Source organism: Mus caroli, chromosome 11 (genome assembly GCF_900094665.2).
Source record: "Mus caroli chromosome 11, CAROLI_EIJ_v1.1, whole genome shotgun sequence".
Taxonomy (NCBI): Eukaryota; Metazoa; Chordata; class Mammalia; order Rodentia; family Muridae; genus Mus; species Mus caroli.
In genome coordinates, this window is record NC_034580.1 from 18,720,296 (window position 1) to 18,744,015 (window position 23,720).

The 23,720-nt window shown below is 42.5% G+C and overlaps 1 protein-coding gene across 3 annotated transcripts in view; it reads right to left on the reverse strand.

Moving 5' to 3' along the window:
• Nucleotides 1-335: 335 nt before the first annotated feature.
• Commd1 (copper metabolism domain containing 1) overlaps nucleotides 336-23,720 on the reverse strand; it is an 86,617-nt gene continuing 63,232 nt past the window's right edge. For all 3 annotated transcript variants that reach the window (XM_021175834.2, XM_029483247.1, XM_029483246.1), the window contains one exon: nucleotides 336-460. In XM_021175834.2, coding sequence (XP_021031493.1) covers nucleotides 353-460 — 108 coding nt within the window. In that variant the 3' untranslated portion in view covers nucleotides 336-352. The remainder of the gene's footprint in view (nucleotides 461-23,720) is intronic.

Sequence of the window (23,720 nt, forward strand, 5' to 3'; positions counted from 1 at the left end):
CCTCCCAAGTGCTGGGATTAATAAAAGTCTATGTACCACCACCTGGCAAATTTCAGTATGTTTTTATAAATGTCCCTCATAATCTTTATGTGTGCTAAAATATGAGAACCTCTCCAGTGGAACAGATGGGAAAATAAAGAACCCAACAAGCAGAGACAAGCAAGATTGGATTTTGAGGGGTTTCTCTTTTTTACCCACTTTTTAAAATATATTTTTATTTATTCTTGAAGACTTTTCATACATGTATACAATGTCTTTTGGTAACACCAGTGGGCAAACAGGACTTTCAAAGGGTCAGTGGAGAAAGTCTGTGAGCAGCTTCACTTCAAACGCTCCTTCCTCCATCCTTCAGTTAGGCTGCCTGCATCAGCCTGTTGATACTCTCTTCTACCTCTGACAGCTTCTTCAGGATTTGCTTGACTTTAACTTCATCAAATTCCAGACACAAAAATTCAGATTCCTGTAAAACACAAATGATGTTTAAGGAAAAACCTGTAAGACAGCAGTAGTGGCTTGAATGAAAATGGCCCCTAGGCACATACATTTGCATCCAGATGATGAGCAGGCTGGGAAGGACTAGGAGTGGCCTGGTTGGAGGAAGTGTGTCACTGGAAATGGGCGTCAAGGTTTCAAAAGCCCAAGACCAATCTCCTTCCTCCACACTCCCTCGCTGCCTGCTGATGAGGATATAAAGCTCTCAGCTACTGCTCCAGCACCATGCCTGCCTGCTTCCTGCCATGAAGATCATGAACTAACCCTCTAAAACTGTTCTTAAGCCCCCAAATGTAATGCTTTGGTAACAGTGTCTCCTCACAGTGACAGAGCAGTGACTAAGACTCTAGCTCTAGCTAAGGTTCTTTATCTGGCATGAGCAAGGTGCAGAGGCCCAGGGCCTAGCACAGCAAACCAGACTCCAGGCCTTTAAGCCTGTGTGATATTTTACCATACAAAGCATATCCACAGTGTCCACAATGAAACACAAATGTAAACAGAGACAGATGCCCTTGTTCTCATTATGAGAGGCTCTTCTGTCTGGCAGCTCAATTGACATGGTGTAAATTTAAGGTAGGTACCTAGGTATTGCTTCTTTGTGGATGAGAACTCTGAGGGCAGGAAAGGTTAACTTCCATCTAGAAATCTTTTAAATGACACAAGTCAGATAATTAAATTCTCAGCTCTGGCTGGCTTCAAAGTCAATGCTGTCCCCACCTTATATAATAATGAAAGAAATGTGATTTGTCTCTAGTTAGCCTGGGCCATCTGCAACTCAGGCTAAAAAGAAATTGTGATAGGTTCACTGGGAAGTTTTAGCTAGAAAACTATAAAGGATGACCAGATTTTGAAGTAGTAATAGACATTTCTCAGGTCCTTCTCACAAGATCCCCCTCCAATATAGCCCCTTCAGTCACTCAGGATTGGTGAGCCAATCTAGGCAGTATCAAAAAGTAGGGTCTTTGATGTTTGTGTGGCAGAAATCTCACATTGCCCAGGTAACCCTAACTCTATATGGTCTTAAACGAGAAGAGCAAATCCAAGGTAGTCTTTCCTACCTCATGAACAGTAACTTTACACTAATATAAATGCTTACAGGTCTTACTTTCTAGAATATGAAATTAAATTCTAGGTATGTCAAGGGACATGCCTAATGGCCTCTTGTCTGTTACAGGCAGAATCACAGGATTAATATTCTTGTCTGTACATTTTCCTCTCTAAACATTAAAAGGGATCAAAATATCCTACCTCAAAGAGTCTCTACTCTGACAAACGGATTGTTCTGAATTGACAGTAACTGAGAATCCTGGGATCCCTTGCTGGAGCTGCTTCTATCTGATTAAAGCAAAAACCTTCTGAGAAAAGAGGAGCATGGGAGGAGACAAACGGTTGGCACAAAGTACAGGAACTCAATGACTAACCCTTGACTACTACTGTTCTTCTTGTCACTAACTGCTCCTAGGAGCCTCACTTATTAGCCTTTCATTAAAAAGGTGTATGACCTTTCCAAGCCTGTGAGGTTTCAGTTTCAGTTTTCAGGTGTGTGTGTGTGTGTGTGTGTGTGTGTGTGTATGTGTGTACACATGTAAAAACACATGTGAAAGCCAGAGGTCAACCTCTGCTGTTGGTCCTCAGACATTTACCTTGGCTTTTGAGACAAAAATCTCTTCGTGGCCAGGAGCTCACTGAGGTCAGGGCTGGTCATCTGTCTTTCCAGCATGGTGATCACAAGCTTATGCTAACGCACTTGGCTGTCTCAGGTGGGTTCTTCAGATTGAACTCAAGCCTTTCCATGCACTTTACTGACTAAACCATCCCCTAATCCCATAACTGTGACTTTTTTTTTTTTTTTTCAGACAGGGCTTCATTCTCTGTGAAGTTCTAGCTTGCCTAGAACTTGTTATATAGACCAGGCTGGCCTCAAACTTAGAGTGATCTGAGTGCCTCTACCCCCTGAATGATGGGGGCAAAGGTGTGAACCACCACATCTGGCCTTTAAATTGATTTTTAACTGATAATGAAAACATTAAAAAGTTTAAATTTAAGGGTACCATGGGATATTTTGAAACTTGCATACACTGTATAATGCTTAAATCAAGTCAAACATATCTATCTCATTTTTAAATGGTGAAAACACCGGTTCTTTCTTCTAGCCTTTGGAAATTGCAATGTATTATCTATAGACATTTAACTGTGGAAGATCTCGCTCCCACCTATAACTTGGGACCCACTGGTTAAACTCCCCCTTGCCTCCTTCTATCCTCTCCAGCCTCTGGGTCACTGACACCCTGCTCTCACCTCCTGTGAAATCAACTGTTTGGGTGCTCAGGACTGAATTCGGGGCCTTATGCAAGTCACGCACGCATTTTACCACTGACCTGCAGTGACAATGAGATGGACTTGTATGCATGTGTTGGGGTGTGTACATGCCACGTCACACATGTGGAGGTCAGAGAATAACCTCACCTGTCAGTCCTCACCTTCCATCATTTTAAATATGTTTTACATATTTGGGGTGGGGGCGGGGCACATGCTATATATACCACAAGTGTGGAGATTGGGGGACAGTTAGCCAGGAGCTGCTTCTGCCTTTCTTTTCATTTATTTATTTCCCTAGCCTGAGATGAATGTTTTGGGTTTGGTTTCGTTTAATTTTGAGACACAGGGTTTCTTCTCTGTGTAGACCTGGCTGATCTGGAACTCACTGTATAGACCAGGCTGGCCCTAAACTCACAGATCTGCCTGCTTCTGCCTCCTGAGCACTGGACTCAAAGGTGTGCACCACCATGCCTGGCTGAGATGAACATTTATATATAGCATTTCTGAGTGACTGGCAGGAGACTTTTCTCCCAATGCCTGACTTTTTCAAATTAACATCATGTACCCCAGGCCCAGAGATGCTGCAGAGATGCTGCAGGGATGCTGCAGTGATAGGCCTTTTCTCTTTTTTTGTCTTTGTGGCTGACTCACGGTTCATGATGATGTGTATCTCCCTCGACCAATTATCTGTCAACAAGTACTTAGGTTGTTTCCACTCTTGGCTATTCTTAATAATACTACAGTAAACACAGGAACACAGATGTCTCTTTAACACACTGATGTCATTTCCTTTGGATCACATAATAGAGCTATCTACTTTTTTTTAAAGTAGGTACATCAAAAATAGTTATTTTGAAGTGCAGAATGGGCTTAAGTATAGAATTTGGAGGGGGCACAAATTAGTTAATAACAATGTCCAGTGATAAGAGTTCTTGGGATTATCAAGGATCTAGTGTTTGTGGATATGATAATGTCAACAACCTCATACTTAACTCTTAGTTTCCTAAACATACTATGCAAATAAGAATAAGTAGCTAAACCAAAAATAAGAAAACAAACTCAAAAAACACATACACACATGCACACACGCACACATAGTGACTGGCCACATTCTTACTGACCTTTATTTTGAAACATTATTTAACCTGTGAGCACTGCCAGAATCAAAGCTGCCAGGAAGATTAGAGAATGGCACAAAAGTGTTCTCTATCCCTACTCGTAGATCTGGTTAATCCCTTGTGTGCATGTTGTATCCCTAAGTCATGTTCTTGCATGCCATTCTCTGAGAGAAAATGTAAGACTGAGGGAAGGAGAGGGAAGTCAGACAGGGGCTTGCTGGCTCTGCCTGTGATAAGCTTTTGGAGGCAATGGGTAGAAGGTAGGCAGAGAGGAAATAGTATCTCCGTTTTGAGGGTGTGTTCTGACATTAGTTGGTACTGGGCCTTTGTTCAAATGCAATGATCAGCTCTCACATTAAACTAGAAACCTTTTCACATGCATGATCTCATTTGATCCTTTAACAGTCCCTGGTAACTGGGAAGAGACAAAGCCAGAAGTAAGCTACTCTCAACAACTGTAGAATTAGCAGAATTTCCCCCTCTAACCCAAAGCAGATGGTTTGAACTAAATCTAGCAAACGTTGTCAGAAAATACAATTGATTTTATGAGCTTTGATATATTATAGTCCCACTGATAGAATATTAAGATTTTGATTATTTAAAATTGTCCACAGTTCTACAAGCTGGAGTTTCAAAGATCACGTTTGTGTGAAAGACAGGCAAAGGCAGCAGCTCCTAACTGGGGAAGATCTAAGATTCTTTTGTGGTCACCACCATTCATGTAGTAGACACTGAAAGTTTTGGAAGTGGAGGTAAGAGAACAGTGTGTGGGTATGGGTCACGGGGACTCACTCTTGCCCTTGAGAGAAGGAAAAGCTACAGAGAGAAACATGAGTGAGGACATAATTCAAGTGAATTATGAGCACTTGCCTAGGTGCACAGGGCCCCAGCTTTCACTGCTAGTGCCAGCCACATAAACGGGATGGTCACAAACACCTGTAATCCCAGCACTGAGGAAGTAGAGGCAGGAGGATCAGAAGTGTTCATCACCCTCCACTGCACAGTAAACTCAAGGCTAGCCTAGGCTACACAACATCCTGTACTCCTACTACCCTCTAAAAAAAGAGCAGTGGGGAGGATTGTGGGAAAGTGCTAATGAACTTGAAGTTCAGAGGAAGACAAATTCATGATTAACATAAATAAACATGGTAACAAGACTAAGCAACAAAATGCTTAATATATGCTAAGCATATACCTTACTTCACACTGGTGAGGATCATTTTATCCCATTTCACAGAAAGATAATGAGTAATCTGTAAAGCCACAGAAGTAGTAAGTAAAAAAAAACATTTTAAAATACACATCTGGCCAAGCAGAGCTGTTCATGCCCATGACCCCAGCAATAGAGAAAGAGCTGAAACTGGAGAGTCACCATGAATTAAAGGCCAACCTGGACTACATAATGACTTCAACATCAGCCTGGGTTACTGAGAAAGACCTTGTCCCAAAATCAACCAACCAAACAAAAAAACAAACAAGCAAGCAAGCAAACCCAGGTTTGCCTGGCTTCAGAACCTAAACACCTGGTCATTTCACAATCTAAGCTTATATTTATACATTTATAGATAATGTAAATTCCATCATTGATAGTTAATAATGTATCCATACCTGAATTGGTCTTTGATTCTGTTAACTTCAATGAAGACTCAAAGGAAAGTTTGGTGTTTATATGATACTCAAAGTCCTCCACCACTTTATAGGGGTGGAGCACTTGCCTAGCAAATGCCAGGTCATGGGTTTGATTCCCAGCATAGGAGGAAAAGGAAGAAAGGTTAGGGGTTGAGAAAAGAAGGAAGGAAGGACGGAAGGAGGGGAAGAAGGGGGAAGGAGGAAGGGGAGGGAGCTGTAGATGAACATGTCCTGGCTGTATCTAGAGAACTCTGAGCACAGGAGTAGTCATTTCATGGGGAGAAAGCACAGCACAGTTAGTAAGGGGCTTGGGACCCAGGCTGCAAATAAATAAATTCAGTTCCTGTGGCATTTTATCCTGACTCCTGTCGGTACAAAGGTGTACAGACACCTGTCCTCAAGAGAGCCAGAAGCAAGGCTACCTTTGTTGGTCTATGAACCAATGTCTCAAACTTCCATGAGATTTCTTCTCACACCATCCTAATTTTATACCAGTAGAACCAAAATACCTGCTTGAACCTGAGTGAACCTGATGAAAAACATCAGTCACAGGAATTGTCAATTTTGTCTTGTTATCTAAGAAAATCAAGTTACTAACTTAAAAACAAAATCAGATCAGGTACTTTTGGAATGTGAGAAAATAAATGCATTAAATTCTGAACTTAAACTTTTAATAGCTTTCATCTTTGACCCAAATCCATCCTCCAACTACGCCAAGGGTAAAGAGGAGAGAGAGAGCCTTTGATAATGTCTTGATCGTAGAATCAAGGCTTGACTGACAACCATGTGAAACACAGAACAGGCAGCAGGCAGCACACACATACACTATTATGAATAAAAACAAACATCCATATTCCATTTATCTATCATCTGTCTGTCTGTCTTTCCTTAATAGCAGGGAGCAAACCCAGGCCCTCATGCATATGAGGTTAGCACTATAGCTCTGAATTACATCTCCAGCCCAATTCTTACATCTTTAAGAAATTTCCTTATTCTACCTGCCAAGTAAGCTGTCCCTCTGAATGTCTAGAAAATTTAATAAGCTTGAAAAGAAGACAACTACCATACTCTCTCTGACTGTACTGCTCTCTGTATGTGTGCACACCTATATACTCATGCCTAGTAAACACGGCTTTGAAATTACACCAATCTAAACCAAGATACCATCATTTTACAGCTGTCTTAGGGTTATAGTTTCTGAGCTTGTAAATTCGAGATTTAAATAGGTTTAACTGCTAAGGTTTCTGAGACTGTTAACAAGGATCCTCCTAGAGTGACTCAGCATTCCTGAGACGTGAACACCTGCCTTATTTTACCAATTTTTATCTTATCCAACAAGATAAAAAATTATATTGGTTACTTACACACTATTTCTGATTCTTTTCAAAGGCACACACTAGGCCTCTATGATATAGTCTGGCCAAGGCCTTTGTGGGCAGCCTGAAGTCAGCTTCATCTGGCTGCCTCTGATACCCTACTCTGGGGCTGCCAGTGTTAAATCAGGAAGCACACATCCATGAGTGAGTGGAAGAATACCAGAGGTGCAGCAGCTGGCTGTGACAGTGGCCACAGCACAGGACAGGAGTCTGACAGGGCAGAAACAAGCAAGGCTCCAGGCTAGAGTTGCCAGTGACTCGGGTCCCAACTCTGTTCTTGTCTGGCCATCATTGCCAGTCCTTAGGAGGGGAAGAGCCCCCAGTCTAATCATTTCTCTTATAGTCAAACAGAAATGATTCTAATATTCAACTACACAGCAAAAGCAGGGATTGACAGTTTAAATGGCATTCAGCTTCTCCACCCAGGCTGTCGTGGAGAGCAATCTCAATCCCTTGCTCTGATATGCTAACCTTATCATCTCCACTCTTCAGAAAACACCAGTGAAGTTGTTCAGTTCATGTTAAATCATCCCCTGTGTCAGAGACTGGCATGAACAAAACAAGGACCAAGTCGTGAGTGTGGAAGTACCACCCTTGAGGCGTGGAGTCAAATTTATTTATTTTTATGTTATTAACTGAAATATTCAGTCATTTCAAATGAAAGTTAAATACTCCCTTGTGGCAGGGGGTGGTTAAGAAATAAAATGAAGCTGGGCAGTGGTGGCACACGCCTTTGATCCCAGCACTCGGGAGGCAGAGGCAGGCAAATTTCTGAGTTCGAGGCCAGCCTGGTCTACAAGTGAGTTCCAGGACAGCCAGGGCTACACAGAGAAACCCTGTCTCGAAAAACAAAAACAAAAACAAAAAAAAAAAAAAAGAAAAAAAGAAATAAAATGAAATAAAAAAACTTGTATCCCTCATTTCAAGCTGTAAGAAGGGCCTTAAGACAAGCAATTTTGGATTTGTATCTGTTATCTGAAAGGAAAAAAATTCAAATGCAAAGCCTGTATCTTCATTAGTGAAGAGTAAAATACTAAATATGAACATTAAAAGGAAACGTATAGGGGTAGCTCAGTGGCTACTCTTCCAAAGGACCTGGGTTCAATTCCCAGCACCCAATTGGCAGCTCCCTCCTGTCTATAACTCCAGTTCTAGAGGAACTAACATCCTCACACAGTCACATATGCAGGCAAAACACTAATGTACATAAAATGAAAATAAATTGAAGAAGAAAAAAAAGAGAGAGAGAGCACTTGCTATTCTTGCACAAGACTAGGTTCTGTTCCCAGGACTCACAACCATCTACAACACTCCAGTTTCAAGGGAGCCAATGACCTCTTTTGAACTCTGCAGGCATCAGGTGCAAATGAGGTGCAGATACACACATGCAAGCAAAACACTCAAATACAGCAAATAAAATAATAACTCTAAATAGAACAGTTTTATAAGAATTTCTATACTTCTGTTACAGAGCAAGGAACCAGGGTTGAGACTCATTCTGAGAGACACATTACAATAGTTGTATTTAATTTAACATCCACCAGAGGTTAAACCTAAACATATAACAATGAAAAATGCTATACACAAAAGTGCTCCTACCCTGCTCCTTGAACTATAATGACTCAATGGAAATTATGCATGCTTTTGAGGCTATATTTAATGTGGGAGAATAGCTCTTCTCAGCTGTCTGTGCTATGCTAGGACTCAAAACATTACATTTTGACATGCTGACACCTGCTTGTGCAGTCCTGTCTTTCAATTTTCCCAGAGAATAGGAAGAAACACTTCCTGGAAGTTCTATCTACCTATAAGATCCATCTTCCAAGAGATTAATTCCCAGGAGGAAAAGCTACATTTGCAACTACATCCAAAGACCCGGTGAGATCTGGCCCAGGACACTATTCATCTGCAGGGTTATTACCCTACCTGCCCCCGCCCCTGACCCTGTCCTGCCCCCACGCATAATTCTTTCATCTCTAACCTACCTTCTTCACCTATCTTCCCTGGCCCTGTGAAAAAGGTTTTTACTGCTCAACCATCTGGTCCATCTTTGAGTTTTATACAATACACACAGACACAGACACAGACAGACAGACACAGACAGACACACAGACAAACACACACACACACACACACACACACACACACACACACACACACACACGGCAATCCTTTGTCTCTGCCTTTTAATTGCTAGGCTAATAGGCTGCTGCCATGTCTGCCCAGCTTCCATGTGGGACAAGCCACTGCCCAAGCATCAGTATCGTATCCTGTATGCAAGTGTCTGGTTGTTATTCTGCTTCTCCATCCTGTCCTGAGCTACATACTTCACCAGCCTCTTTCCTTTAAAAGAGACACTCTGCTCTTACTAGTGAGGAATAGTCATGTGAAAGACTTCTGGAACCTAAAATTGTCATCCGTAAAAACAAAAACAGACAAACAACAACAACAAAAATGTTCTCACATGAGGAAAGTACCGACCACTGCATCTGACCACTACTGTGTCCAGCAACAACAGAGAACAAACAACAAATTCTTTTGTTTTTACAGATTTAATTCCCAAAAGCTTTTGGATCTTCTAAGAGTCTTTCTCCTTGCAAGAATCAGACACACTGTGTCTGATCATTATAATAGAGGTCTTTATTTAACAAGACCACCCACTGGATTAAAATATTAAGAACTGGAAAAGGCCAGGTTCAACCATAAGGAAACTGGCAAGGTCTCAGGACTAAACAGTAAGACCTTCTTACCCTTGATAATATGTATTTTCATGTTTTCTGTTCTGAAAAGTAGCAAAATGTGGCAGTTTGAATAAAAATAGCGCCCATAGGTCCACAGGGAGCGACACTATTACAAGGTATGGCCTTGCTGGAGGAGGTGTGTTTCAGTCTGTCTCTTTCTGCTGCCTGCCTATCCCATGTACACCTCTCAGCTCCCTCTCCCTCACCTTGTCTCCCTGAACACTACCAGGCTTCCTGCCATGACAATAATGGGCTGAACATCTGAACTGTAAGCCAGCCCCAATTAAATGCTTTCCTTTATAAGAGTTGCTGCGGTCATGGTGTCTCTTCACAGCAATGGAAACTTTAAGGCAGAGTTTCTATTTACAACTTATTTCTCTCACCTATGTCTGCTAACCACGTGGAAGACACAGCAGAAGTCTATTGCCTCAGACTGCTATTACAAGTTAATAAGGTAGCATTCCCAGTCATTTCCACCTGCAGCACAGACACACCCCAGCACCTCTGTAAAGCTCTGAGCCAAAGGGACTGGAAAGCAAACGTACTACTGCTGGGGGCATAGAATATGCCACCTCCAAACTGATGGCGAGACCCAGTGTATGCCATTTTGAAATATGCTTCTTTCACATAAACTTTAAACTCAGAAGCCCTAAAAAAACATATCGTTTTGGGGTTTCTAATGAACTAATTTGCATGCGTGTTTAACTGCCCCATAATAGCATGTTCAGAAGTTGAGACAGAATATGGAAGTCAGTTCTCTGCTTCCATGTGGATCCTGGAACTCACAGGTAGGTTATCAGGCTCAGCAGCAGGTGCCTTTACCCACCAGCCCTAAAAGATGATGCTTTTATAAGGACAGTTTACATTTACAAAGGAAATCTTTTTTTGTGAGGATGGAAAGACGATCAAATCACTACAAATTTGGATTTAAATCTGCATAGTAAATCTAACATTTGTTCTATGTACTTTGCTTTGGCTGCTCTTAGACAGACCTTTTCCTACTTCCTTCTTTGTTTCTGAGAATAAAATGGGTTTTAGACCTTATTACGATCAGGCTGGGCCCTGCCCTGAGAGACCCCATTTTATAAGCAGCATTTGAATCAGTTCTAGACACCGGAGAGTCAGCTTTAAACAAGGCAGTCACTGTCCTTTTCCCACTTTAATGGGGGAAAAGAAAACAAAATGACTTTAAGAGCAATTTGAATGCAACATGTTCAGAATTGTTCATTAACAGCAGAACACTTTTTTTTATTTCATGATGAAACTGTTAGCCCCTCTCAGGTAGTTTATTAAGGGAGTAAGGGAGGTTGACTGAATTATAGCTAGAAGCTGACCCAGATACAAAATTCACATTACTGTCTGTCCTCCAGTGTCAGCGCCAACACCGCTGTCCTTTGATAACACACAAAAGCAAGATGACATCATTTGTTGAGAGATAATGAAAGCCTAGTATAAAATTACAGACCATAAGACAAGAAACCAGAGATCTGGGCTCTGTGTCCAGTTCTGCCTCTTAATAATACTCCTGGGAGTTCAGGGGTCACTTAAACTTTTTGGAGCCTGACATTCTTCATCTATCACATTTCAAAGATGTTTTTTTAGAAAGTTTTAATGATCCAATAAAAGAACATGAAAATATTTAAAACACCGACAAAGGTAACTATTATTCCATAATCAAATATTGACCGAAGACTCAAATGAGCACACATACAAGATAAGTCACCACATACATACCCCATCTCCCAGAGCTTACCTTTTGGAGGAAATGAATCCTCCAAAGAGCCCTTTTTAGTGATAACCCTCTACTTGCTGAGACCAAACCCCACTTTTTGACAAATATTTTACCGGATTAAGGAGATTGTTCGGCTAGTAAAAGTGCTCGATGCTTAAACATGAAGACCTTCAATCCCCAGCAGCCAAGTAAAAACCAGGTGTGTGAGCCGGGCAGTGGTGGTGCAGACCTTTAATCCCAGCACTCGGGAGGTAGAGGCACGAAGATCTCTTTGAGTTGGAGGTCAGCCTGGTTTACAGAGCAAGCTCCAGGACAGCCAGGGCTACACAGAGAAACCCAGTCTCGAAGGAAAAAAAAAAAAGCCATGTGTGATATAAACTTCTATACACACACACACACCTTAAAAATAAAATGTTTCATTTTGTAAAACTATATCCTTGACAGTTTCTTGCACATGTGTGACACATTCTGCCACATGCATCCTCCCTCCCTCTCTCATCCCTCCAACCACAACCTGCCCCCCAGTCCTTATCCCACTTTGAAATTTTGTTTTTTTAATCTTTCATCTTAAAAATAAAATGATTTTATTTCTTGATATTCCATGCCATAATTAAATATCCTTATTTTATGAGTTACTCTTGATTTCTATCTGTTGAAGAGCCCTTTCTCAACTATTGAGACACTGATTACTAAGCCATGTAGATAACTTCTCTGTTTTCTTGGATGTCTCTACAGCCACCACCTTTAATTCAAGTTCCTGTGGGGCAGGCAGGTAGACCCAGGGGTGTTAAAGTTGGGCAGTTAGGGTGAAGACAATGAAACGCTGAGGGAGGGAATGAGCAGACATATTTAAAGGGATGACCACGTTTCACTTCATCCGATTATTTATAGAACAGTGAGCTTGCTGAGGAATGAGAGGCAAGGAGATAGGGGTTTTGCAGCCTTCTGTTTCCTATGACCACTCAGGACATATGAACATCATGGCCCATGGCCGATAACATCCCTTCCAAGTTAGACAGCAGGTGCCTCTCGTGCCACAGACTCCTTTGGGATATATGAGCACCAATATGCTGACATTCTCTGATAAAACTGAGTAGGTGATGGTCTGTAACCCCCTTACAAACTGCTTGGTCAGTATCTTATAATATCCTTTGATGTAGACAGAAGGCGCTCATCTTGCATAAATAAGTCCTAGGCCTTCCTGGGATTTACAAACCCAGATGAGCCTGAAGCCAGAACAGAACACACGCACCTCCACGTAAAGGAGGGGGTAAGAATGGGAAGAGGAGTTACTCCTTTAACCAGATGAGTATCTAAATGTGCTCCCTCCCCCAAACCTCTCATCTGCAGACCTCTCCGGTGAGGCCTGTCAGAAATGCTCCCACCATATCCAGCAGCTGGCACCTGCACTGCCGAGCCTGCCTGATTCTTATGGGAACACACTCTTCTTCACTTTTCCTGGTGGACGCTAGGAACTCCAGCTTATCTGGCCTGTTACATTCTTTAAAAACCCAATAAAACCGTCCTGGAGTTTCCATCTTTTAAAAAACCTTTTGTTGGGGCTGGAGAGAGGCTCAACGGTTAAGAGCACTGACTGTTCTTCCGAAGGCCCTGAGTTCAAATCCCAGCAACCACATGGTGGCTCACAACCATCTGTAATGAGATCTGACGCCCTCTTCTGTGGTGTCTGAAGGCAGCTACAGTGTACTTATATAATAAATAAATAAATCTAAAAAAAAATCTTTTGCTAATGAGATTGCCAAAGGGAACTGGCAAGACTGGTCAGTAGTTAGAGCACTTGCTGCTCTTTCACTCTTGTGGGGGACCCAGGTTTGGGTCTCAGCACCCTCAGAGCAGCTGTGTGCAACACCAGTGCCAGGGGGGATACAGCACTCTCTTCTGACTTCCAGAGCATTACACACACCTCATACATACATACATACATACATACACACACACACACACACACACAACTTCTATGACATATAAATGGCTAATGATTACTACCTGAGCCAAACTCTGTAGGGCCTCTCAGTTACAACTCTCTTCTCCGTCTTACAGCTTTCCTGTACTAGTAACTCAAATTCTAAACCATTTATCACTTAAAAGCTAAAGCTACTCATGGGGGCTCACAACTATGAACCCAGTAGTTGGAAGGTAGACGCCAAAAGATCAGGAGTCAAAGGCCAGCTTCAGTCACATAGTAAGTTTGAAGTCAGAGTGGATTACATAAGACCCTGTCCAAAAAAGCAAACACTCCAAAATTCAAAATAAAAGTGATTATCTCTTTTTAAGCAATGCTTATTACACCAAGCTGTGTCATGAATGCCTGTGTGGCCTGTGGCTAGGCCACCCTCACTCAGGCTTCTGTTCATTTACCAAGCTGAGCAGAGTTGCAAAGCTGACACAGTTTGCTGTCCACACAGCAGGATCAAGGGAAAGTAGGTTTTTTGGGTTGCATAGAGTAGGTTTAGGGCCGCTATAACAAAATACTGTGCACGTGGTAATGTATACAAAAGAAACAGCAAGTCTGATGCTGATGCTGAGGGCACTCACCTCTGGCACCATCACATGGCGCAAGTGTAAAGTCAAGAACACTTCTGCAAAGGCTGAGGGAACTCAAACCTTTTATAATGGGGGCTAATACCTCCCAGAGAATAGACCTTCATGATCTGAAACATCCTCACGTGCTGCTACACTGGAGATTAAGATTCCAATCCATGGTCTGGCCCTGCATACACATTCAAGCCATAGCAGCAGGGCAGGCCATGACATGTCTGCTATCTCTAAGAGCAGACACCGAAGCTGCCTTGAGAACTGGTAGAGTTGATGGCCACTTACAAGCAGCAGGCGTCGAAGGCTAGTTGGTGATAATAGGATTACACTGAATACTTGCCAAACTGGCATGCACCCTGATCTAAGAAAGCTGCCTTGGTTTGATGCCAGGGGGATCCCTGACTGCTTCCCTTCTAAGGGAGTTCGTGGATTTTTTTTGTTTTTTGTTTGTTTGTTTTTAAATACACTCTCATTAGAGCCAGAAGAGTATTTGCGCAGCATGCTTGGGCTGCGTTTGATTCCTAGTATAAGAAAAGAGTAAATATAATCTCTTCTATCAAGAAACTAAAGTTTCAGAGACTTGATGGTTGATTTTTCCAGGAACTTGTGCTTTTATAATAATGTTCTGTTAATAAGTCATGTGTGCATACTTTTCTTTTTTTTTTTTTGGTTTTTCGAGACAGGGTTTCTCTGTGTAGCCCAGCTGTCCTGGAACTCACTCTGTAGACCAGGCTGGCCTCGAACTCAAGAGATCCGCCTGCCTCTGCCTCCCAAGTGCTGAAGTCATGTTTAAATTTAATAAATTCTATTTAGCTTTAATTTCTATATGCTATTATATAATCTATAAATTCAGCATTAGCAAGGAAGGTGACAGACAGCAAGGATTTCAGTTTTGACTTAAACTTGAGCAGGTGGTTCAGCCAAGACTATGAAGATCAAGTGCTTTCTTAGTGACTTGAAGAAGTCACACTGTCGACGGTCTGTATGGTTGCTTCCTTCCCGTGCCTTGCAGGTAGATCAGTCTCCTACAGGCAGCTTCTGACTTGTCCATGCTGGGGTGGGCTTCCTAGTGATGAAACTGCCTTTGAGTTAGCCATGTTTCCGTGGGTAGCCCCAATGGACACATGCCTTCACTGAGCTGTACTCTGGTGCTATTGTTACTTCCCCACTTGAGGTGAGTAGAGTTTGCTAGTGTTCCCTAGGAAATTTGAATACAACAACTGTCAGTCTTTAATAAGATTGTGACTTAAGACAATACAGTTAGCTATTTGTAGAACATGACTTAAGAAAACACCCCTAGCGGGGCAGTGGTGGTGCACGCCTTTGATCCCAGCACTTGGGAGGCAGAGGCAGGTGGATTTCTGAGTTCGAGGCCAGCCTGGTCTACAAAGTGAGTTCCAGGACAGCCAGGGCTACACAGAGAAACCGTCTTGAAAAGCCAAAAAAAAAAAAAAAAAAAAAAGAAAGAAAAGAAAACATCCCTAGATTAGATTGTTGGTTTACATGCAGGAATATCTCTTTTTTAAAAGTTAACACTATAAACCACCAGTATCTCAACAAGGTTTGGCTCCTAAGTGTACTGTCTATTCCAGGAATGCTTATGAAGAAGTTGTTATTTCCAGTGAGGGCACTAGGTGATAATAAACAGTGTGTGGTGTTTTTGTGAAGCCTAAACGATTCTGAAGCACCCTCACTGACTAGGCACCCATGAAAATGTTTAGCTGGGCACAAAACGCATAGAATTTCATTTAGAAAATTTCAAGCTGTGCATGGCAGCAGTATCATAGCCAATGAAGTTCACCCAAGTGCAGTTACTGCTAATTGAAAAGGGATATGACTACAGTATAATAAACCCATGGTTCTATTAAAAACACTGGACTGCAAAGATCTAGAAAGAAAACTGACACACTGGTCATAAATCATTCTCACCTTTGCTTTTAACTCCATGTGAAGCTCATCTCTCATTTCTAAAGGACCACAACTGCCTCTGTAAATTGGGGTAATGGTGTTTGCCTCACCACTTCAGAGGCAATTTGGGAATTATGAAACAATATTCTCAAAGGTCTTTGAAAGGCACAGATAAAAGATCTTAATTATCACTGAGCAGCACAATTATTCTGACACCAGCTTTCCTACTCAGAGTTTTCTAAAGTTTATGCTTAGCAACCAACAGAAGCAAAAAATTAAAATATAAATCAGCTTATCTATACTAGATATGGGCCAATTACAGTCCGTGAGATGAGATGCTGTCAAACAATGGTTCCAGGTGAGCAACAGAAAACCACTGCAAAGGGTCTCAAGAAGACATAATATCACCAGATTATTCAAAAATCAAATACATCCTTCTGTTGTGTTCTATTTTCTTTGGCGGCAAAGTTTGAAGCTTGCAGTCATCTTTCTCCCTCAGTCTCCTAAGTGCCAGGGTTGCAGTGTAAGCCACCATGGCGGGCAAAGGAGCCTCTCTGGGGGGTGATGTGGTGGCTGAGACAGGGTCTTTCTACGTAGCCCTGGCTGTCCTGAAACTCACTATGTAGACCAGGCTGGCCTCAAACTCAGGAAGGAAGACCTGCCTGCCTCTGCCTCTCAAGAGCTGAGATTAAAGGTGAGAACCACCGCAACCAGCCACAAGAGCCTTTTGGTCACAGGTTTAAAAAAAAAAAAAAGGAAAGAAAAGGAAAGGAAAAAAGGAACAATGTTTTTCAATTATTTTTATTTTATGTGTGTGAGTATTTTGCCTGTGTGTTTGTCTATACATCACTTGTGTGTCCTGGTGCCTATAAAGACTATAAGAGAGCTTTGTATCCCCTGGGATTGAAATAATAGATGGTTATGAGTCACCATGTGGGTGCTGGGAACTGAATCCAGATCGGCTTGAAGAGCAACCACTGCTCTTAACCGTGTAGCCATCTCTCCAGCCCCTGAATATTTTAAAATTGAAACCTTCTACTTTCCCAACTAACACAATGGGAATATAGTTATCAAAGTAAAAAAACCAAAAACAAAACTATAAGCCAAAGTTTTATTTATGTTTAAAGTTATATCTTTCTTTATTTTTATTGTATGAATGTTTCTCCTGTATGTATGCCTGTTTACCACATGTGAACTTGGTCTCTGTGGAGGTCAGAAGAGGGCTTCAGATCCCCTGGAATAGGAGGTACAGGTAGGTATAAAGCCACTATTTGGGCACTGGGGACCAAACCCCGGTCCTCTACAAGAGAAGCCAGCACCTCTGAATATCCCTTCAGCCTCAGAAGCCAAAGTTTTAAATTTTGCTATACTCAGAAGAAGATAGAAAGACACTATTAATTTTTTTTAAAAAACCAACATACTTGAGTAGCTAATCAGACTGTGCCATGTGATGGTTCTGTGAAAAACAAGTATTCATCTTCCATCTGGGAATATTTCCTGCTACACTCCTCCTGCCTTGGTCCCCTCCTCCCAGAGGCTACCGCCTTTAAAACCTATAGAGCAAAACTTCTGTTTAAAACATTCATTTACAACGTTCTTGCCAAAGAAGTTCAAAGCTATGTTCTACTCCATAGGAAATGGAACAAAGAGAGTAAGTTAAATGACTGTCCTGATTCTGATTTTTTTGTATGCAGAGGCCATGGACGAATGAATGCTGCTTGCTAGCTTGCTCCCTCAGGTTTGCTCAGCTAGCCTTTTTATACAGCCCATGCTCCACCTGCAGGGACGATACCTCTCACAGTGGGGTGAGTCCTCCTACATTAATTAGCAATCAAGAAAATGCACCACAGACATGCCTATGGGCTAATCTGATGCAGGCACTTCTTCAAAGTAGTTTAAATTATCCAAAAAATAAGACATCAGTAAGAACACTGGCTTAGATATAAAGACAGTAGGTGAGAGAGAGACAGAGACAGAGAGAGCCTATGTAGATTAGAAATTGGCAGCAGGACTGGGGAGGTGGCCCAATGGTTGGGAGCACTGGCTGCTCTTCCAAAGGACCCAGGTTTGATCTCCAGCACCCACATGGGGGTGCACAGCTGTCTTTAATTCCAGTCCCAGGGGATCTGATATCCTCTTCCGGTCTCTGAGTGTGCACCATTTAGATACATATACAGGTAAAATACCTATATGCACATACACACACATGGGACAATGGGCTATGCCCTGACAGCCTGATCTCCAGTCGAGCTGAGGTCTTGAACCCCGGTGGGACCCGGTGGGTGGTAATTTCCACCTACATGCACCTACATGGGACAGAAGGCATTCAATCAAGTCTCCTGGACCCCTGGCTCCTGTCGAAGTTACTGCCCTCACAGCTCCCCCACAGGAGAGGCGTGTGGCTAGCAGTCAAGTAGACAATGTCCCAAGCTTCTGGCATTCTGCCTAGACTCTGCCCCACAGTTACCTAGCAACTGCAAGATAGCCAAGTCCACTATAAGAGGGGCTGCTTGGCCCCACCTCGCTCTTTTTAAACTTTTACCTCTCTTACTCTCTAGCCTTCCTTCTCTCTCTCTTCCCCCCTCCTCTCTCTACACAGCCATGGCTGGCCTCTCTCTCTCTCTCTCTCTCTCTCTCTCTCTCTCTCTCTCTCTACCATCTCTCCTTTCTCCCTGCCTTTCTACAATAAAGCTCTAAATCCATAGACGGTTTCTGATCATAAAGGCCCTTGGTGCTTGAACGATGGGATAGGCTTTCTCCTAACGAGCAGCCACAAGGCCTTCCTATGCTGCAGCCACAGACCAGACTAAGGACTCTCACTTGCGTGGGAACCACCCAGTGCCCGCCTCTCCCCCTGCCCTCTTCCCTTATCTCTGGGCCAAGTGCCACCCTGGGGCCCCTATTCTGTTCTTTGCTCCTCTGCCGTATCCAGCATGGGATGCCGAAGGCTGAGAACCTGGTACCTGGGGCTGCCCCTTGTCCACAACCCGCCGTGGGGGGTCAGTGGCTAACACAGCCAGGTGTGCACCTGGGGCCACATTGAAAGTGTACGACAGGACGTCCTCCCGCGTCTGCCCACCCAGAGCACCAGAACTCTGGCAGGCGCAGGGTCTCCTCCCCTTTTCCCCTATACCCACGGCCCGCACACACATATTTTAAAAGGAGGAAAATATAATAGAGGGGGAGATGGACGAGGAGGTGAAGAAAGAGGAGGGAGAGGTGATGGGGGAGGAGGAGGAGAAAGTAAAGGAGGAGATAAAGAAGGAAGAGGCAGAAAGATATCCTTTGCTATTAAAAAAAGAAAGAAAGAAATTGACAGCAAACTTCAACCCTTGAATCAAAGCTGGCTTGCAGCTATTTTCTTTATCAAAGTTTGATTGGAATATAGTCAGGCACATTCACTTTTATATCATCCATGACTGCTTTCAGGCTACGTGGCAGAGATAGTAAGGCACACTGAGCTTAAATTATTTAATCTACAGTTCTTTATAGAAAATCTGTTATTCACACACGCACACACACACATCTGTGTCTCACTTTTCCAAATCACAGAGAAATAAAAACCTCAGTATAGAATTGGAGAAATGGCTCAGTGTTTTAGAGAATTGACTGCTCTTACAGAGGACCTGGGTTCTAGTTCCAGGATCCATGAGGCAACTCACAACTACCCAGGGGACTTAACAGCCTTTTCTGGCTTCCAGAGGCACTAGGCATACACACATACACACATGCAGACAAAACACCGTATTTATAAAAATTTAAAAGCAAAACCAAAATAGCATCACATTTTTTAAAAGTATATAAGCTTTTAGAATTTGTTCTTTTGTGCAGGGAATCCTATATCCAATTCTCAACTCTCATCCTGGTGACAACTACTTGTATTAAAGTGATGAAAACATTAACTTTGAGATCCAATGATAACTATGATTGTCTGTCTGTCTGTCTGTCTCCCCCAACCACCACCACAAAAGGGAAAGCAGAACAATGGGATGGTGCATCAGATAAGGCACGTGCTGACAAGCCTGATAACCTGAATTCAATCTTTGAGATCTACATAGTAGAAGGAAGAAAAACTGACTCCTGCAAGTTGTCCTTTGATCTCCACATGTGCGAGTGGCATTTACCCCACCCCCACAAAATAAATAAATAAATAAGAAGAATACAAGAGCAATGATGTTCTGATTATTACTTGTACATACAAATAAATTTCAATTAGACTACAAATTCAGTATTAATGCAGAGGAAACAATCCAAAGGGAGGGGGACTTAAAAGAGTAAGTAGGATGTTTTTAGAGGGGCTCTATCATACAAGACCAAGGAAACCTAAGATAAATGCATAAGAAGACTAACATGTTAAATACACAAAATTAAAAATCCTGAAGAAAAATAGCATCATTAACAAAGTCTAAATGGTAATCCCTAGGTTTAAATTTTCTCTAACAAAAGCTGTAAATTGATGAAAACTTCTAAACAATTCAATAGAAGGTAACAGGCACAAGATGTCAGCATAGGTAACTGATAAGAGTCCATGACAACAGATGCTGGACATATGACAGCACTCCCACTAACAGACAAAAGAATACAGAGCAAAATAATCCTAAGAATCTGTTTTAAGACTAGGCTGAGAGAAATGGAAGTCTTCAGGGATGGCAAGGATGTAGGCAAAGGAACAGAATGCACTGTGGATAGAGGGGAGTGACTACAGCCTTCTGAACAACAGCCCAATAATCACTAATTAAAATAAAAATATGGGATAGAGTGCATGTTCTGTATAAGGAAGACCCTAATTCACACTGCAAAGCCCAAAATAAAATATGCAAACTCAGCTGGGTGGGGGTGGCGCATGCCTTTTACGCCAGCTCTTGAGAGGCAGAGGTAGGCAGATTTCTGAGTTCGAGGCCAGCCTGGTCTATAAAGTGAGTTCTAGGACAGCCAGGGCTACACAGAGAAACCCTGTCTTGAAAAACAAAACAAAAAAAACAAAAAACAAAAAAAAAAAGAAAAAGAAAACAAAACAGCATACTGTGCAATAAACTCTTGCTTTGGGGGCTAATGAGAACAGAGCACAGGTATCCAAGGATACACACACACAGGAACACACTATTTTTCTGTGTTGTTTGCAGTCGTGCAATCTAAGAAGAAGCATGTTAAATGTACTAATGAGACAACAGCTGACTATGTGAGCAACATATATTATTTGGCTGCTGGAAAGATTAGTCATGTCTGAATCTAACAAGAGGTGGTGCTGCCCTAGTACAGTGCAGTGGCAAAGCCACAGACACCAACAATACACAAATGTTACTGAAGACACCCAGCCAGACTAACCAAACCTTGTGCATTGTTATCTTCAAGGAAAATGGTAGGAAAAAGAATAACACTGGTAAGACTTGGAAGTCTTATTAATGTTTCATATATTTTTATAATTTCCTCTCTTTTAAAAAAATAAAGCACGAGGTTTTTTTTTTTTTTTTTGGTAAATTTTGAAGAGCAACCTAATAAATAACATTTACTTAAGATGGGCGCTCTTCAACTCATTTGGTGGCTGTGTGTAAAGAGGACGGCAATAATAAACCACCATTCCCACTGGAAGTCACCACTTATCCATTTTTGCTAATTTCTCATCCCACAATTCATCTCAGACACCAGTGAACAAATATTAAATGTGCAGGTAATCACAGAATCCAGTCATCATCAGAGGCTCTGCTGGCCACTGGGGACAGAACGGTGACCTAAGGCAGGCCAGCCCCTCCTACTTTTTATCCTGGAATTTTTGGTGGTTTTACCTGTTTTGGTGCTAGAGACTGAACCGAGACCCTATTCATGATAAATGTGCACCACCACAGAACTACTGTCTCAGTTTTCTGTGCTACTGCTGTGATAAACTATCTTCACACACACACTTAAGGGGAAAAGGGCTTATTTCTGGTCACAGTTCAAAGGTACCAAGTCTGTGATGGTCTGAATGAAAATGGCCCCTATAGATTCAGCAAGTGGCATTACTGGAGGACCCCGTGAAGTGGGTGTCCTTGCTAGAGGAAGTGTGTCACTGGAGGACAGGCTTTGAGGAGTCAGAAGCTTAAGCCAGGCCTAATGGCACACTGTCTCTTCCTGCTGCCTGCTGATCTAGATGTAGAACTCTCAGCTACCTCTCCAGTACCATGTCTGCCTACATTCGAGTTCTAATAATGAACTAAACTTCTGAACTGTAAGCCAGCCACAGTGGACTGTTTCCTTATAGAGTTGCTGTGGTATTCATTCACTCTGGACCTATGATAGAAATCCTTCACGATTTGAGTCAGTAATTACAATCAGTAATTTCAGTAAGGTTAACTAGGGAATAAAAGATCTGCACTCCAAAAAGCAAAGCATCAGGGAGTCATAGTGTCTCTTCACAACAGAAACCCTAGCTAAGACAGCAGTTGGCACCAGGAACTGGGGTAGTACTGAAAGGCCTGACTGTGGTTCTGCATGGTTTTGGGGGGGTGTTCAGGAGCTTCTGCATACCAAGCAGAGAAGGATGGAGCAGAGCCAAGTTCTGAAACCCAAGTGTCCAGACCCCAATATAAATGGGGCAGGAAAGGATGAAAAGGAAGTGGGGGTTTAGCAGGATCCAGGGTCTGCAGTGAATACGGGGGTGGGGGTGGGGGAAAGATGTCTCCTCCAAAGACTTCAGTGTTACAGCTCTCTTAGAGAACTGTCCACAAAACAGCTTGCCTTGTTTATTTGATTTGAACAAGGACTATATAAAACTTGAAAACTGGGAAGGATGAAGTTTCTTTGGCTGAGTTTTAAGGTTCTGGGGATACCTCATGGAGAGGTGTTCCAGGAAATTGAACCTGTAATCCCACTAAGTGACATTCCTCAGGTAAAGTATGGGATTGGGTTCCCTAGATAAAGTAGAGAAGAGGAAGCCCTGCTAGGAAGGGAGTCCTCCATTTTACATGGAGCTCAGAGGGGCTGTCCACACATGGTAGACTTCCACCTTAAGTAGCAGGATTTCCCAGCACCTGATCATATTTTTGTTTGGAGGAATGTGGACTCTGGAACTCTGGATTGGGCAAGCAGTGAAATGCTTTTAGTGGGGCTTAGTGGGCCATCCTAGTAGAAGCATGGGAGACAGTGGTGCTGAGGGAGATTTAAACTGTGGAGGCCCAGCTCTAGAGACCATTCTTGTGATATTTTGGTGGAGACTGAGGTTGCTTTCTACTCTTGTCCAAAAATATGCCTGAGGCTAAATTGAAGAGGTTTGGATTAGCAGCTTTGGCAGAGGACATTTTCTAACAACCTAGCATTGACTATGTTTTGTGACTATTAGTGCCCAGTCTTTTACAGAGCTATACTGAAGAGGAACAAGTTGAAAAAGAAAAAATAAGAAATATACAGTTGAAGGAAAAAAGGAGAAGCAGGAAATGTAAAAAGAGAAGCCTGATGCTGAGTGGAAAAGGGGGAGTGACCTTTAAGCAAGACTTCACCCAGCCAAACTTCCTACTTGTGAAAGGAATTAAAGAGAGGCTTAGGGCCAGTTGTGGTGGCACACACCTTGAATCGCAGCTCTCAGGAGACAGAGGCAGCAGATTTCAGAGTTTATAGCTAGCCTGGTTTTACAGAGCCAGTTCCAGGATAGTCAAGCCTAGGCAGTGAAGGGAACCAGGGAAAATATAAGGCCGGCAAAAATGTATGTTGGGCAGTGGTGGTGCACGCCTTTAATCCCAGCTCTTGGGAGGCAGAAGCAGGCGGATTTCTGAGTTCGAGGCCAGCCTCGTAAACAGAGTGAGTGCCAGGACAATCAGGACTACACAGAGAAACCCTGTCTCGAAAAAAACAGAAAGAGAGAGAGAAAGGAAGAAAG